We start from the raw sequence: 12,949 nt of genomic DNA on the forward strand, positions 1-12,949 counted from the left end.
TCATCACCAAAAGTGACAAACCCTCCATCATATTCATCAAGCTTTATGAAGAAGGTTGTCTTTCCGGTCATATGCCTAGAACATCCACTGTCCATATACCACATATTTTCTTTTCGCTTGGATGCTAGGCACACCTACAAAACAAACTCAAGTGACCTTAGGTATCCAAATCTTCTTGGATCCTTTCACGTTAAACCATCTCCTATGTCCCAAACCATTATAATAAAAATAATTTTGCAAACTTTGTCACCAATCATTCTTTCACCAAAAAAGCATTGAATGGGAAAATGTCCATTTCGGTTGCATAGTCTACAAAACCTTGGACTTGCTGTTTTGTTAAAGCTTGATGGATTTTGAAACCTTGCATCATTAGAAGATGAAGCCATATTTTCAAAATAAGGTTTCTCAACAGTTTTGGAAATCTTATGAAACCCCAGGCCAGCTTTATCATAAAGTGGTTTTTGACTAGCCAATATTTGATTTAAATTTTCAGAACTTTGAGTGAACTTGGCTAAGTCATCTTCAAGACTTTTAACCTTTTTGAGCAACTCTTAATTCACTTTAAAACAGTTCACATATGTAATAACAGAATGGTCACTTTCACAGCTTCTAAGTTGGGCTTTTAACTGCTTATTTTCTTCAACAAGATCATAAGCAGTTTCGGCCTCCCTTAGTTTTTCTTTTAAAAATCCATTTTCTGCCTTAAGAATGGTGATTTGTTGTTCAAGTTCTTGATTATCTAGCAAAAAGCATCTTATTTTTTTATAAAGATGATCAATCATAAGATGAAGAGATTCTGTGTCAGGGTTAGGAAAGACTACCTGTTCAACGTGGTCAGCCATGAGACATGGTTGAGACTTTGTTTCAGATTCTTCATCATCTTCTGAGTCATTTTCCAAGTCCTCCCAGAAAGCCATTAGACCTTTCTTTCTTATCTTCCTAGGCCTTTCTTCATTCTTCAACTTTGGACAATCAGATTTGAAATGCCCAACTTCCTTACAGTTGTAACATGTCACATTGCTGAGGTCTATTTTCTTCCTTGAGCTGCTTCCCTTGCCTTTCTCCTTGAGCTTCATCATTTTCCTGAATTTTTTTTGCAAACAACACAAATTTATTTTCAGATGAGTTATCACTGGATTCTTCATCCAGGGGGTTAGTAACAGATGAAAAAGCTATTCCTTTCTTTTTTGACTCTTTTTTTAAATAGGTATTTTCAAAGGCAAGTAAGTTTCCTCTCAAGTCATCAACTGACATAGAATCTAAACTATTGCTCTCAGAAATTATTAATGCTTTTATTTTCCACTCTTTTGTAAGACATCTCAACACTCTTCTCACTAGCACATAATCAGGATACTTGATTCCCATAGCATCCAAGCCTACAATGATGATGTTGAAGCGTTCAAACACTTCATCAATAGATTCTCCATCCTTCATTGCAAACATTTCATATTTTCTGTTTAGCATGTCAATTCTGGTCTTCTTTACAAGAGTGGTTCCTTCATGGGTGACTTGCAATTTGTCCCAGATTTCCTTTGCCGTTGTGCATCGTGATACCCGTCGGTACTCCTCAAAGCTGATAGCACAGTTTAGCAAGTTGATCGCCTTGGCATTGAGCTCCACCTTTTTTCGGTCATCTTCTGTCCAGGTAGCTTCTGGCTTGACAGATACTACTCCTTCAGCACTTGTGACGGTTGGATATTGAGGACCCTCTAGAATAATCTTCCAAAGTCTGTAGTCTACTGCTTGCACAAAGATCTTCATTCTCTCCTTCCAATAGGTATAGTTTTTTCCATTGAAAAGAGGAGGCCTATTGCTTGACTGTCTTTCTGTCAGGTTGTAGGACACCAATGTAGAGCCACTATTTTCTCCCATCTGGATCTTTTCTCCAAGCTGCAAAGCTTGATCTCTTTGAGACCAATTTCTGATACCAATTGATGGTTTCAGTGGCTAAGAGAAGGGGGTTGAATCTTAGCCCCTTTTTCACTTTAAAACACTTGCTTAGCTTTGTAACAACTTCAGGAGACCTTTTTGATTCTTGTCTCGTCCCAAGCCACGAGACTTTTTCGTTTTGTCTCGTTACTTGGCACGAGATATTTTTTTATTTTATCTCCTGGGCAGCAGAAACAGAATTTAAGTAGAAGAGGAAGAAATAGTACACCAAGATATATTCTGGTTCAGCTGCTAAGTGCCATGCAGCCTACATCCAGTCTCCATCATAACAATGATGGAATTTCACTATAATCATTCTTAATTACAGACTCCAATTCTCCCTAGGAACTATCCTTCCTATCTGGGACAAGTTCTGAATTCTAAGCCCAATCCAGAACTTGATTGGTTACAGCCAAGATTTCCAACTTGTAAAGTACTAATCCAATTTACAAGGGGATTCCCACAGAATCATGAAACACAACATAAACGTACAAAGGAACTCTAAGAACATCTATGGCTTTTTCTTTTAATTTTGCACTCTCTGCCTTTTTTCACTTTATGGCTTTTTCTACAAACCTCATTTTTTGTCTTTTTCCATGAGACTCAAGACATGACAAAATTAAACAGAAAAATTACAAAACAGAATACATTGAAGGAGAAGAAAATCTGTAAGTTTAGGTAACTCTGAGAATTCTGTGCCTTGCACTCTCACTGCTTACTCCTAACTCCTTGAATCAAACCCTGACTGTTCACCCTTACTTATAGGGAGAAGCCTCCAAGGTTGAAACCAAACAAAACCAAGCTTAACTTCTTTTTCTTCACTTGAAACCGGTTTGGCCATTGAGAGAGAAGAGATAACACATGTAAAACCCAACATGCAATTACCTCTAGTCCTTCCTTGGTCATCAATCTTCATCAATCCGAACCCTTCATCCTTGCCTTGCTCTCCAAGATGAATCTCTAGCCCTTGATACTTCATGATGATGATAGCTTCATCTGCTCCACTTTTGCTTCCTTCCTCACGTAGCCACCCTAGTTACCTTCTGTGATGAGTGAACCCAAAAGCAGAGACAAGCCATCCCAAAGATCTTCTCTTGCTGGCCGAAATCTCTTTGAACCATTTTTGGTATAGAGAAGTTAAGATCTAATCACCATATCTTTCCTTTCATGGTTGAAGATCTTAGCCACTACATTTTTTATGTTTTCTTGCCATCAACATGATGGTCTTGTTACATGTAGCTTCTTCTTCCTTTTGGTAGCTCAACTTAGCTTCCATTGTTTCCTAGGTATTGACCGAAAGAAAGAAAGAGATGAGAGAGAAGATAGAGCTAGAAGAAAAGCAACTAAATGAATCAAATTAATTGAAATGAGATTGCTTTTACTTTCCTTGTAGATTAGCGTGCAGCATTGATGTCTTCAATCAAATTAATGGCACTTTCTCTCTCATAGTTCCCATGCATGTATTAATTTTATTGTAATGAAATTTGAATTCCATCACAAGGTGAAGTGTGAGATCTGTTGAAGGCATAAAGCAATAACAACATTTGCTTTCCTGGTTAATGGGTTTCGGATCATGCATTGGGTCATGTAGCATTAATATTAATTTGGGCTTGTAGCAATGATAGCTTAATTTGGCCCAATTAATATCACAACAATTCAGCCATATAATATAGGAAAGATTAAGCAAGGGTGAATGTTAGTTTTGATTTGGGCTTGCAATATTTTTTTTATTTTTTGGCCCAATTAAAAATTTGTATTACAAAATTATTAATTTAACAAGTAAGAATTAGAATCAATTTAATAATTTTGCAATTACTATATTAATAATGTTTTAGTCATCACAAATATTAATTTAGAGTTTTTCAAACTCATCAAGTTCTAATTCTCATTCATGTGCAATAATTTTATTAGTTATATCTACAATAATTAATTCTATCCACAATTTTATCATTAGTAGATAATTATATTTACAATAATTTATGCTATAATTATATAGTTCTAATAATGGTTCATTAATTATATAGTTCTTTATCTTCTGCTTTAATTAGTAGTGGATAATAATAATAATAATAATAATAATAATAATTTTAATTATTATGTTTTATTTTTTACTCATATTTTTATTCATTAGTTATTTTATTTTTTATATTTACAGTAAATATTGAATGTAAAAAAGAAAAAAATAATATTAATTGTTATCTATTTTATTTATTTAGAGTTATAATTAAATTTGATATAATTGTAGCAAGTATTTATAATTAATAATAACATGATACTATAACTTTAAGTTGTATAATATAATAAAAAAAGAACGTAACAATTTATATCTGCTTCCTATAGAGTAATAATATTATATATATATATAAGCCTATAAGGAGTAATAGTGAATTGTAACAATTATTTATCATCTAGAAAATTCGTACTTCAGACATTGTTCTTTTTCATTTTATTATTTTTCATACCTAATAGCCTACGATTCTATCAACAGTATTACCTATAATAGATTATGTAATGAAAAAGTTTGGAAAATAAAGGCAAGAGTAACGAGTAAAGATGGTCTGCGAGTGCTGTTGTAAGATCACGGACACTTGGAAGACAATTGCACGATGAATGTGGTATATCGAGAAATTTTTGAGAGCTTATAATGAAAAGGTAATAACGAAATCTCTTAATTAAATTTAAAATTAAAATTTATTAATTACTATCAATTTAAAAAATTGACAAATTCTAGATGCTAATGGGTAATGCATTCTTATTGTACATTTATAACTTGAGAATATTAGAATTATCATAAAAATTCATATTATTTTATTCTCCTGATAAATAATTTTATAATTACGTTAATTTTATAATTTTGTGTACTAACATTAATATAGTATTGTTTCAGGTATATATTTTGAAGGTATCAAAGAATAGTGTTGAGTTGTTATTTAGTAGGTTTAAATTATTTATTGTTTATTGGAGAACTTTCTTCATTAGTATTCTCTAATAATTTGTTATTCATTTTTAGCTAATTTTGATATGTTCTTACACATAAAACAATTTGTTGATGAATTTAGATATTACTAGATTATTTATGGTCACATTTAGTATATGTATATATGTCTGATTTATTGAAAAAAGTAGATTACTAAAATCGGTTAATAACTATTTTAGAGTTAATACAATTAACACTAAATTAAGAAAAAATAAACGATGCATAACTCATTATTTTTTTATTAGTAAAATTATTATAATTCAAATTAATTTTAACAAAACAACTTAAAATTATAATTTTAATTTTATCACGTGTATAGTATAGCTAATTACACTAGTATAGTTATTCATCCAAGTATGATTGATTAACTTTTTTTTAATTCTTTTACAAAAAGCTTTTCATTTTAGATATATAATTCAAATCTATTCAACTAATTATTATGGCCGTCCAAAAGCAAGTTTGCTGTTGTTATTTAAAGAAAAATAGAAAAAATATAAAGAATTAATTTTTAACTAATAAATATTTTTAAATTTTAAATTTAAGATTTAAAATAAAAAAATTATGAGTTAAAATCTAGAATTTAAAATAAATAAAAGAATTTTTAAAAAATTGATTAATAATGTTAACTAAGAAAAACTGATTCCTACTTTTATAGATATGCATTTAATTGGTTTGGTATTTTGCTTTAAAATGTGCTTAAAACAATACATGCATGTGCATACTTTTCTAGTGTCATTGATGAGGAGGAGTGAGTGAGGGTTACCAATTGGTACTAACATTCTTTAAATGCCATCAAATTTCGTTCAATGGCTCAATCAATGGAAATTAAATCATGAAGTATATCAAGTTCAATAGATCACACGCTAAAATAAACTCAACATCTTATGGATTATTAGTACATAGGCTCTTCAGAGTTAAGACTTAGGAGAATGGTTGATTGATTCAACGCTGCGCTGTGGAAGGAAGGTTTCTTCACTTCCCCAGCTGGCGAGGTCCCCGTGTCACTACTTTATTCTTCAAATAAATCATTACTAACGAATAATAATTGTCCCACCCTGCCCCCACACGCAAAATACAAGTTAGGATAATGTGATTATTGCGGTTTTTACTTTTTGGGGAAAAATTACTAAAATATTTGTATAAATTTGATAGGATTTTGTTAACAAGTGAACCTTTTTTATTTGGAAATTAAAGAGGAAAAGATTGACACTTGTTAAAGTAGTTAATATGAAAGGTTTCCATTAAAAGAATTAGAAAGTGATTAGTAATCTTTTATTAATCATTCGAATCTGGATTTGACGACGTGTGAAGGAGGTAGCTCACCCACTTTCATGCTGTTTCAATTAATATAATATTTTTCTTCACGAGAATACGTACATATATTACGCACCAACCTCTCATTATTTAATTTATTCTCCCTTTTCCCTTGCTTCTAATTTCCAAGAGTGAATGAATATGGTTTGTTGAAAGCAGAACAATAATACTAATAAATGATTGCATACGTACATGCACAGAGATGCAATGATGCAAGACGCATATAATATATTATATATACGATTTAAAAGGGAAATAATGAAAAATGGAGTAGCTAAGGGAAGTCTTTGGATCGGAATAAATAACATTAGGTGAATGCTGGATTGTTATGATTACTGTCTCAAAAATTACATTGAACGCCATTTGATTTCCAGCTTGAGACACCGACTAAACAATGCAGTTTTGAAATTAACATCAACAGCCATGTTTTTTTCCCCACAGTTAAGATGCATGCGAGGTTTAGGAGTGTGCATGGTCCGGTCCGATTCGAAGATTCGGTCTGACCTCAAACACTTTAGGGGTTAATTTGGTGTGATTTTACTGGGTTTAGAGTTTGATAAGAGTCTCAAAAATAGACCAGTCATTATTTCAGGTTGGGTTCGGGGTCATGGCTCGGGTTAATGGAAATCGGCCCGATGGTCCGGAGATCATACACAATTAATATTTTGTGTATTAGTGATGGATGATGACTATTCTTATGTGAAATTTAAGTATTATAAAATTTAATATTTTGTGTTATTAATTATTATAAGACTATAAGTTAATGTTTTATGTTTAAAATGCATAAGATTTTAAACTAATTAATACATAATATTGTATTATTTGTATTGATTTAAATATTTGGTGTTATTAGACAATATTAGTATTGATTATGGTTATGCTTTAATTTTAGAGAAGAGTTGGTTATTGTTATATTTTTTTAAATAAATTTTACCATGTCAAATAATAGTTGAAGTCTTGAAAATTTGGATATTTTCACATGCTAGCTTATAAGAACGTATCAAGATAATGTAATATTAACGGCCCGCTTTTTACCTAATATAATTATGGTTCGAAAATATATAAATTTCATCGGATCTAAGATCGAATTCAAATCTAATAAATAGACCCAGTATATATTTCGAATCAAATCTAAATCACATCAAACCCAATTTCACTCTCCTCACGCACACTCCTAGCATGGCTTAGGCTTAGTTTGGTAAAGCTTTTACTTTTTAAAAGTAGCTTATAAAAGTTAACTTTTAAAAGATGGCTTTTTAAAAGTTGTAGCATTTATGTTTGGTAAATCAAATCAAAAACAACTTTTAATAAACATAAGCAACATCAATTGTGTTTGGTAAAATAGCTTTTAAAATTTAAAAATACTATAATAGACATAAATGCAAATATTAAATTTGAAAATTAGTTAACATATGAGGTTATATTAGACTTTTAAATTTTGAAAAGTACAAGCCAACTTTAAAAAGCTCTATCCTAGGTGCTTTTAAAAGTACCCCGATCTTTTAAAAGCTGCAAGCACAAACACGTGATCTTTTTGATTTACCAAACACAAAATGAGGAACTTAGGCTTTTAAAAAGTACAAACACATCTTTAAAAAGCTTTACCAAACCAAACCTTAACGAGATAGCTAGACTGTATCTGTAGCCACCTTTTTTGTAAGTAGGCACACTAATAACATTTATATCAGACTGAATTCATACACAGATTGGCCCAAAGGACGTGAGAGATATAATTTAAGTAGGGGGCAGATTGTGTAAGACAAACCGTACAATCATATTCATTACCCATTTGAGATCGCCGACCTACCATCATCATACTAATTTACTCCTCCAACATACCCACTATATCAATATATCCCAATTTTTTAAAGCTCCCATCCCAACCTTATCTACATCGTATTAACATCAATTCTTCTATATCTACATCAAAATCAGTTATCAAAATTAATTATTAAAATTAATTATTAGTATAAAATATATATTAAAATATAAATACACATTAAAAATAAATTAAACTATATATATTTATACATAAATATATTGATAATTAATTTTAATATATAAATAATATTTTTATATTAATATAAAAAATGCTAAAATACTATCAAACCATCAAAATTTAAAAATATGAAATAAAATATGTTGTTAAATTATTAAATTAAAATAATTAAACTAAAGTAATTGAGTTGATGACTAAGTAATGACAAAAGTTAATAAATTTTGATAATTTATTAACATTTTTTATTATAAAAATCTTATTTGTACACTAAAATTAGTCACTAAAATCAGCTACTAATTTATTTGTTTATAAATATATATAATTTAATTTATTTTTAATATATATTTATATTTTAATATGTATTTTATACTACTAATTGATTTTAATAGCTGATTTTAGTATATATAATATAGCCGTTTTCATTAATATATATTCATCTTTTAATCTAAATAAAAAGTTAGAGTAGCTAGTAATTAAATATGTTATTTCATACTTATATTACTGTTATTATAAGTAATATTTAAGCTGTATTTAATTTGGTATATATATACCAAATGAAAAAGCATTGTGTATCCCATTACTTTGTAACATTTTGTGTGAATAATAATGAATTGAAGAAACAAACTTTATTCCAAAATAAAAATATTTTATCTGTATATAAATCTCTTTTAGTAGTTTTACATTTCTCTTATTAGATGTATAGTAAAATGTACTTGACAAACCGGCAGCTATACTCTATAATAAGGTGGCTTAGGCAGATGGATCAACATCATAAATTCATAAGATAAAATTGAACCTTTCATATATTATTATATTATCAGGAGTGTTAGAGCTAGTAATTTTTGTGATTTATAGTCATCAAATAGTTATCAATGATGATTTTAATAATGTAAAATTGGTGTAAAATTTCATCCAATAACTCATTTTTTTTTGTTACATACAAATCAAAATTTAATAAAGTTACTTACCCCTAAACTTTTCCTTATATTATATATGTGTTTACATTACTAGCTAGAGAAACATACACCACCTGAGACATATATAACCTTGGGAAGAAAAACTCGTTCCTGAAACATACATCATCATAATAGGAATAGAAATGGGTTTCCCCAGAATAAATAGTAGTAAGATAACAACATTATTAACGGTTCACATGATGTTACTATTGAGCGCGTGCAACAGAACGAAAGGTGTCGTGAAGCTGCCAGGAAATGTTTCAGTTCCAGCAGTGATAGCATTCGGAGACTCAATCATGGACACTGGAAACAACAACGACTTAAAAACACTGGTAAAGTGCAACTTCCCTCCTTATGGCAAAGATTTTCAGGGTGGTATCCCAACCGGTCGCTTTTGCAATGGAAAGGTTCCATCTGACCTAGTAGGTCTGTATTCTCTCTACATCATTTCTGTCTTTGCTATTTTCAGCACTTTTTGTCTTTAATTCACAAAATTTTGCTTTTTAGCTTGGAAAATATAAGGTGCTAAATATGGAATCTACAGTTTTTTTTCCCTCTCAAAAGGGGTCGCAAAACTTACTTTAAAATGAACCTATTTATTATTCATTTTCCATTTGTTCTCTTCTAATTTTCACATTATATACTAAAATCAGTTATCAAAATTAATTACTAATATAAAATAATATTAAAATACAAAATACACATTAAAAATAAATGACTGATTTTAATAATTAATTTTAACGTACAAATAATATTTTTATTTTTTCATATATAATATATATAGATCTATCCCAATCCAATCACTATATATGTATTGGCTTTTTTTCTTTTTTCTTTAATTTGTACCTTCCCGCTAGTTAAAGGTAAACTTGAATTGTTAAATGTTAGTAAATCCCAATCCCTAATCTTAAAGGGGGAAAAAATAACACTTGATCTAGTTTTAGTGTTTTACACGTAAAGTAATTAAAATGACGAGATCAAATTACACAAACTTCAAATTTAATTTATTAATTTACGTTAAAAAGTATACTTTTTATATACAGCTAGCTATACCCTTGAGGAAATTAATTATGGTTTAAAGTTTAAAGAAATCTAATTGGTCGTAAAATGATTACTAGATAATGAATATCTGAGGTTTGATTACTCTGTTTAGGAAAAAGAATTGTGATTATAATATTTATTTGAATGAGTTTGGTTGAATTTCAGTGGAAGAATTAGGAGTGAAGAAATATTTGCCAGCTTATAGGGATCCGAATCTGAAACCGAGTGATCTCCTGAGCGGTGTGTGTTTTGCCTCCGGTGCCTCAGGATATGATCCTTTGACATCCAAAATAGCGGTAAAGACATAACTTTTGTTGTCCAAAGTAGAAAATTAAATATATTTTGTTTCTAATTAACTTGGTTGGTTGTTGGATCATCAGTCAGTAATTTCAATGTCGGATCAACTAGACATGTTCAGGGAATACATAGGGAAAGTGAAAGGCATTGTTGGAGAGGAGAGAGCAAAGTTCATCATAAGCAACAGCCTCTACGTTGTGGTGGCTGGCAGTGATGACATTGCAAACACATACTTTGTTGCTCACGCCAGACAACTACAGTACGATATTCCTGCTTACACTGACCTTATGTTGAACTCCGCCTCAAATTTCGTTAAGGTAGATGATTAACATGAAAATGAAATATCAAATTCATACCATGCATGCATATTAATTGATTATATTTGAATAAAATGAAAGGAACTATACAAAGTCGGGGCCCGAAGAATAGCAGTGCTGAGTGCCCCACCAATTGGATGCGTTCCGTCACAGAGAACACTGGCTGGAGGGATAGTAAGAGAGTGCGCAGAAAAGTACAACGACGCAGCCAAGTTGTTCAATTCCAAATTATCCAAGGAGCTCGATTCCCTTAATCGCAATTCCCCCAATAGCCGCATTGTCTACATTGATGTTTACAACCCTCTGCTTGATATCATTCTCAACTACCAAAATTACGGTAATTCATCTCCACTCTCTCGTCTATTTACATTATTATTATTATTTATTTATTCACACATTCAGCAATTGCAGGCTATAAAGTTGTGGACAGAGGTTGCTGTGGGACAGGGAATCTAGAGGTTGCAGTACTGTGCAACCCTCTGGATGCAACTTGCCCTAATCCTCAAGAATATGTTTTCTGGGATAGTTATCATCCCACAGAAGGAGTATACAGAATACTAATAACTCAAGTCCTTCACAAGTATCTCAATCAATTGTTTGGATGACCCTCCATTACATTACATTTTCTTTATTTCCTCATCATGCCAACTTATATCATTTTTATCATCTAATTAATTAAACAAGAACAATATAATGTCATTGTTACATCTTCACCTGTTGTAGGCATAATAAATTGATGATTCATTGATTGTTGACTCATTTAATTATTGAGTTAAGTTATCATATCAACAAAAAATTGCATACTGCCATGCCTAATCACGATTACGCTAGCCTTATATATTTATTATCAAGTCGAAAAATAAAAGCTTAAACTTTGAATATTGTTTTGGTTTTTAATTAAACTAATGTATGTTTCGGTACCTGCCTGAACAGGATGATACATAAAATTATATAAAACAAATTTTATCAAAAAATTAAATAAAAATTATATATAGTAATTATTATTATAAATATTTTATAATTTAAAAATATTAAAAATAATTAGTATTTGTTTCAATTAATTTGGATTGGTTGAATAGTCATTTTATTTGTCCGTTTAAACAAATATTTGGAGTTCAAATTTCGCTTTGTGTGTATAACAATCCATTAATTAACAACAGACTCTTAATAAATATAGTACCAATATGTGGTGGATTAGTCTTCGACTTGTCGAGTTAGAAAATCCGTAGAAAAAAATGTATTTGTCTTTAAAATAGATTAATTTCTCATTAATAAAAATACTTATAGACTTTTGTCTTTGTTAAAATTTACCTGGAACAATTTTATTTGTTGGTATTGTATTCATTTTTGAAGTCAAAACAATATGATCAATATTATTAGTTGTTGAAACTTCACATTTTATGAAATAATTTTAAAATTTATAAACCTATGTCATTACAAAAGTTATTAGATGAATTAATATTTCTTGGTAAGATAATGTACCAAAATACCATCGGTTAAGTATTAATAAGTGTGAAGAGAAACCGATAACAACTTTTATTATTCAATATATAATTTATGGTGAATGCTACCCAACCCCCTCTAAAATAACATGTAAGTTACCCTTCATTATGTGTCGCATTGTAATTGGTCCGTTCACATTGTAATTGGTCCTTATCTTAAGCATAGTTGGGTTATTTTATAATTTATTATTCTTAAAATATCAAAGCTCCACTCCCATTAATTGAAGCACATTCCACTCCTCCATTTTTTATTTATCACTTCATCACCTAGATTTGGTCCTTTCAAGCACCGTCGCGTTCGTGACAAGAAGCGCTAACGTCATGGTCATGCCCTCCCACACAACCTCTATTCCCAGTATAGTATAGTCAATGCCTCTTTTTGGCGTGAATCACTGCTTACCCACATAATTAATGGTTAATTTGGTTATTAAATTTTTTTATTAAAAAAACATATCTTTATTTAATTACGTGATGGAACATATATTTATATGTAAAATATAATATAATAAAATAAATCTATTCAAAGTATTTAAAAATATAATTAAAATCATGAACATATAAATATAATAATAAAATTTGTATTCAAAACAAATAAATATATTTTTTATCATACATAT

General features: G+C 30.0%; 1 protein-coding gene across 1 annotated transcript; it reads left to right on the forward strand.

The window, feature by feature from the left end:
• The first annotated feature begins 9,215 nt into the window (after window positions 1-9,215).
• LOC107493206 (GDSL esterase/lipase EXL3) lies at window positions 9,216-11,594 on the forward strand. Its single transcript, XM_016114293.3, has 5 exons — window positions 9,216-9,601; window positions 10,382-10,512; window positions 10,597-10,830; window positions 10,912-11,167; window positions 11,242-11,594. The coding sequence occupies exons 1-5, from the start codon at window positions 9,319-9,321 to the stop codon at window positions 11,433-11,435; spliced, it is 1,098 nt and encodes a 365-aa protein (XP_015969779.1). The 5' UTR covers window positions 9,216-9,318; the 3' UTR covers window positions 11,436-11,594.
• Window positions 11,595-12,949: the final 1,355 nt, after the last annotated feature.

This window comes from Arachis duranensis, chromosome 6 (genome assembly GCF_000817695.3).
Source record: "Arachis duranensis cultivar V14167 chromosome 6, aradu.V14167.gnm2.J7QH, whole genome shotgun sequence".
In the NCBI taxonomy this organism is placed as follows: domain Eukaryota; kingdom Viridiplantae; phylum Streptophyta; class Magnoliopsida; order Fabales; family Fabaceae; genus Arachis; species Arachis duranensis.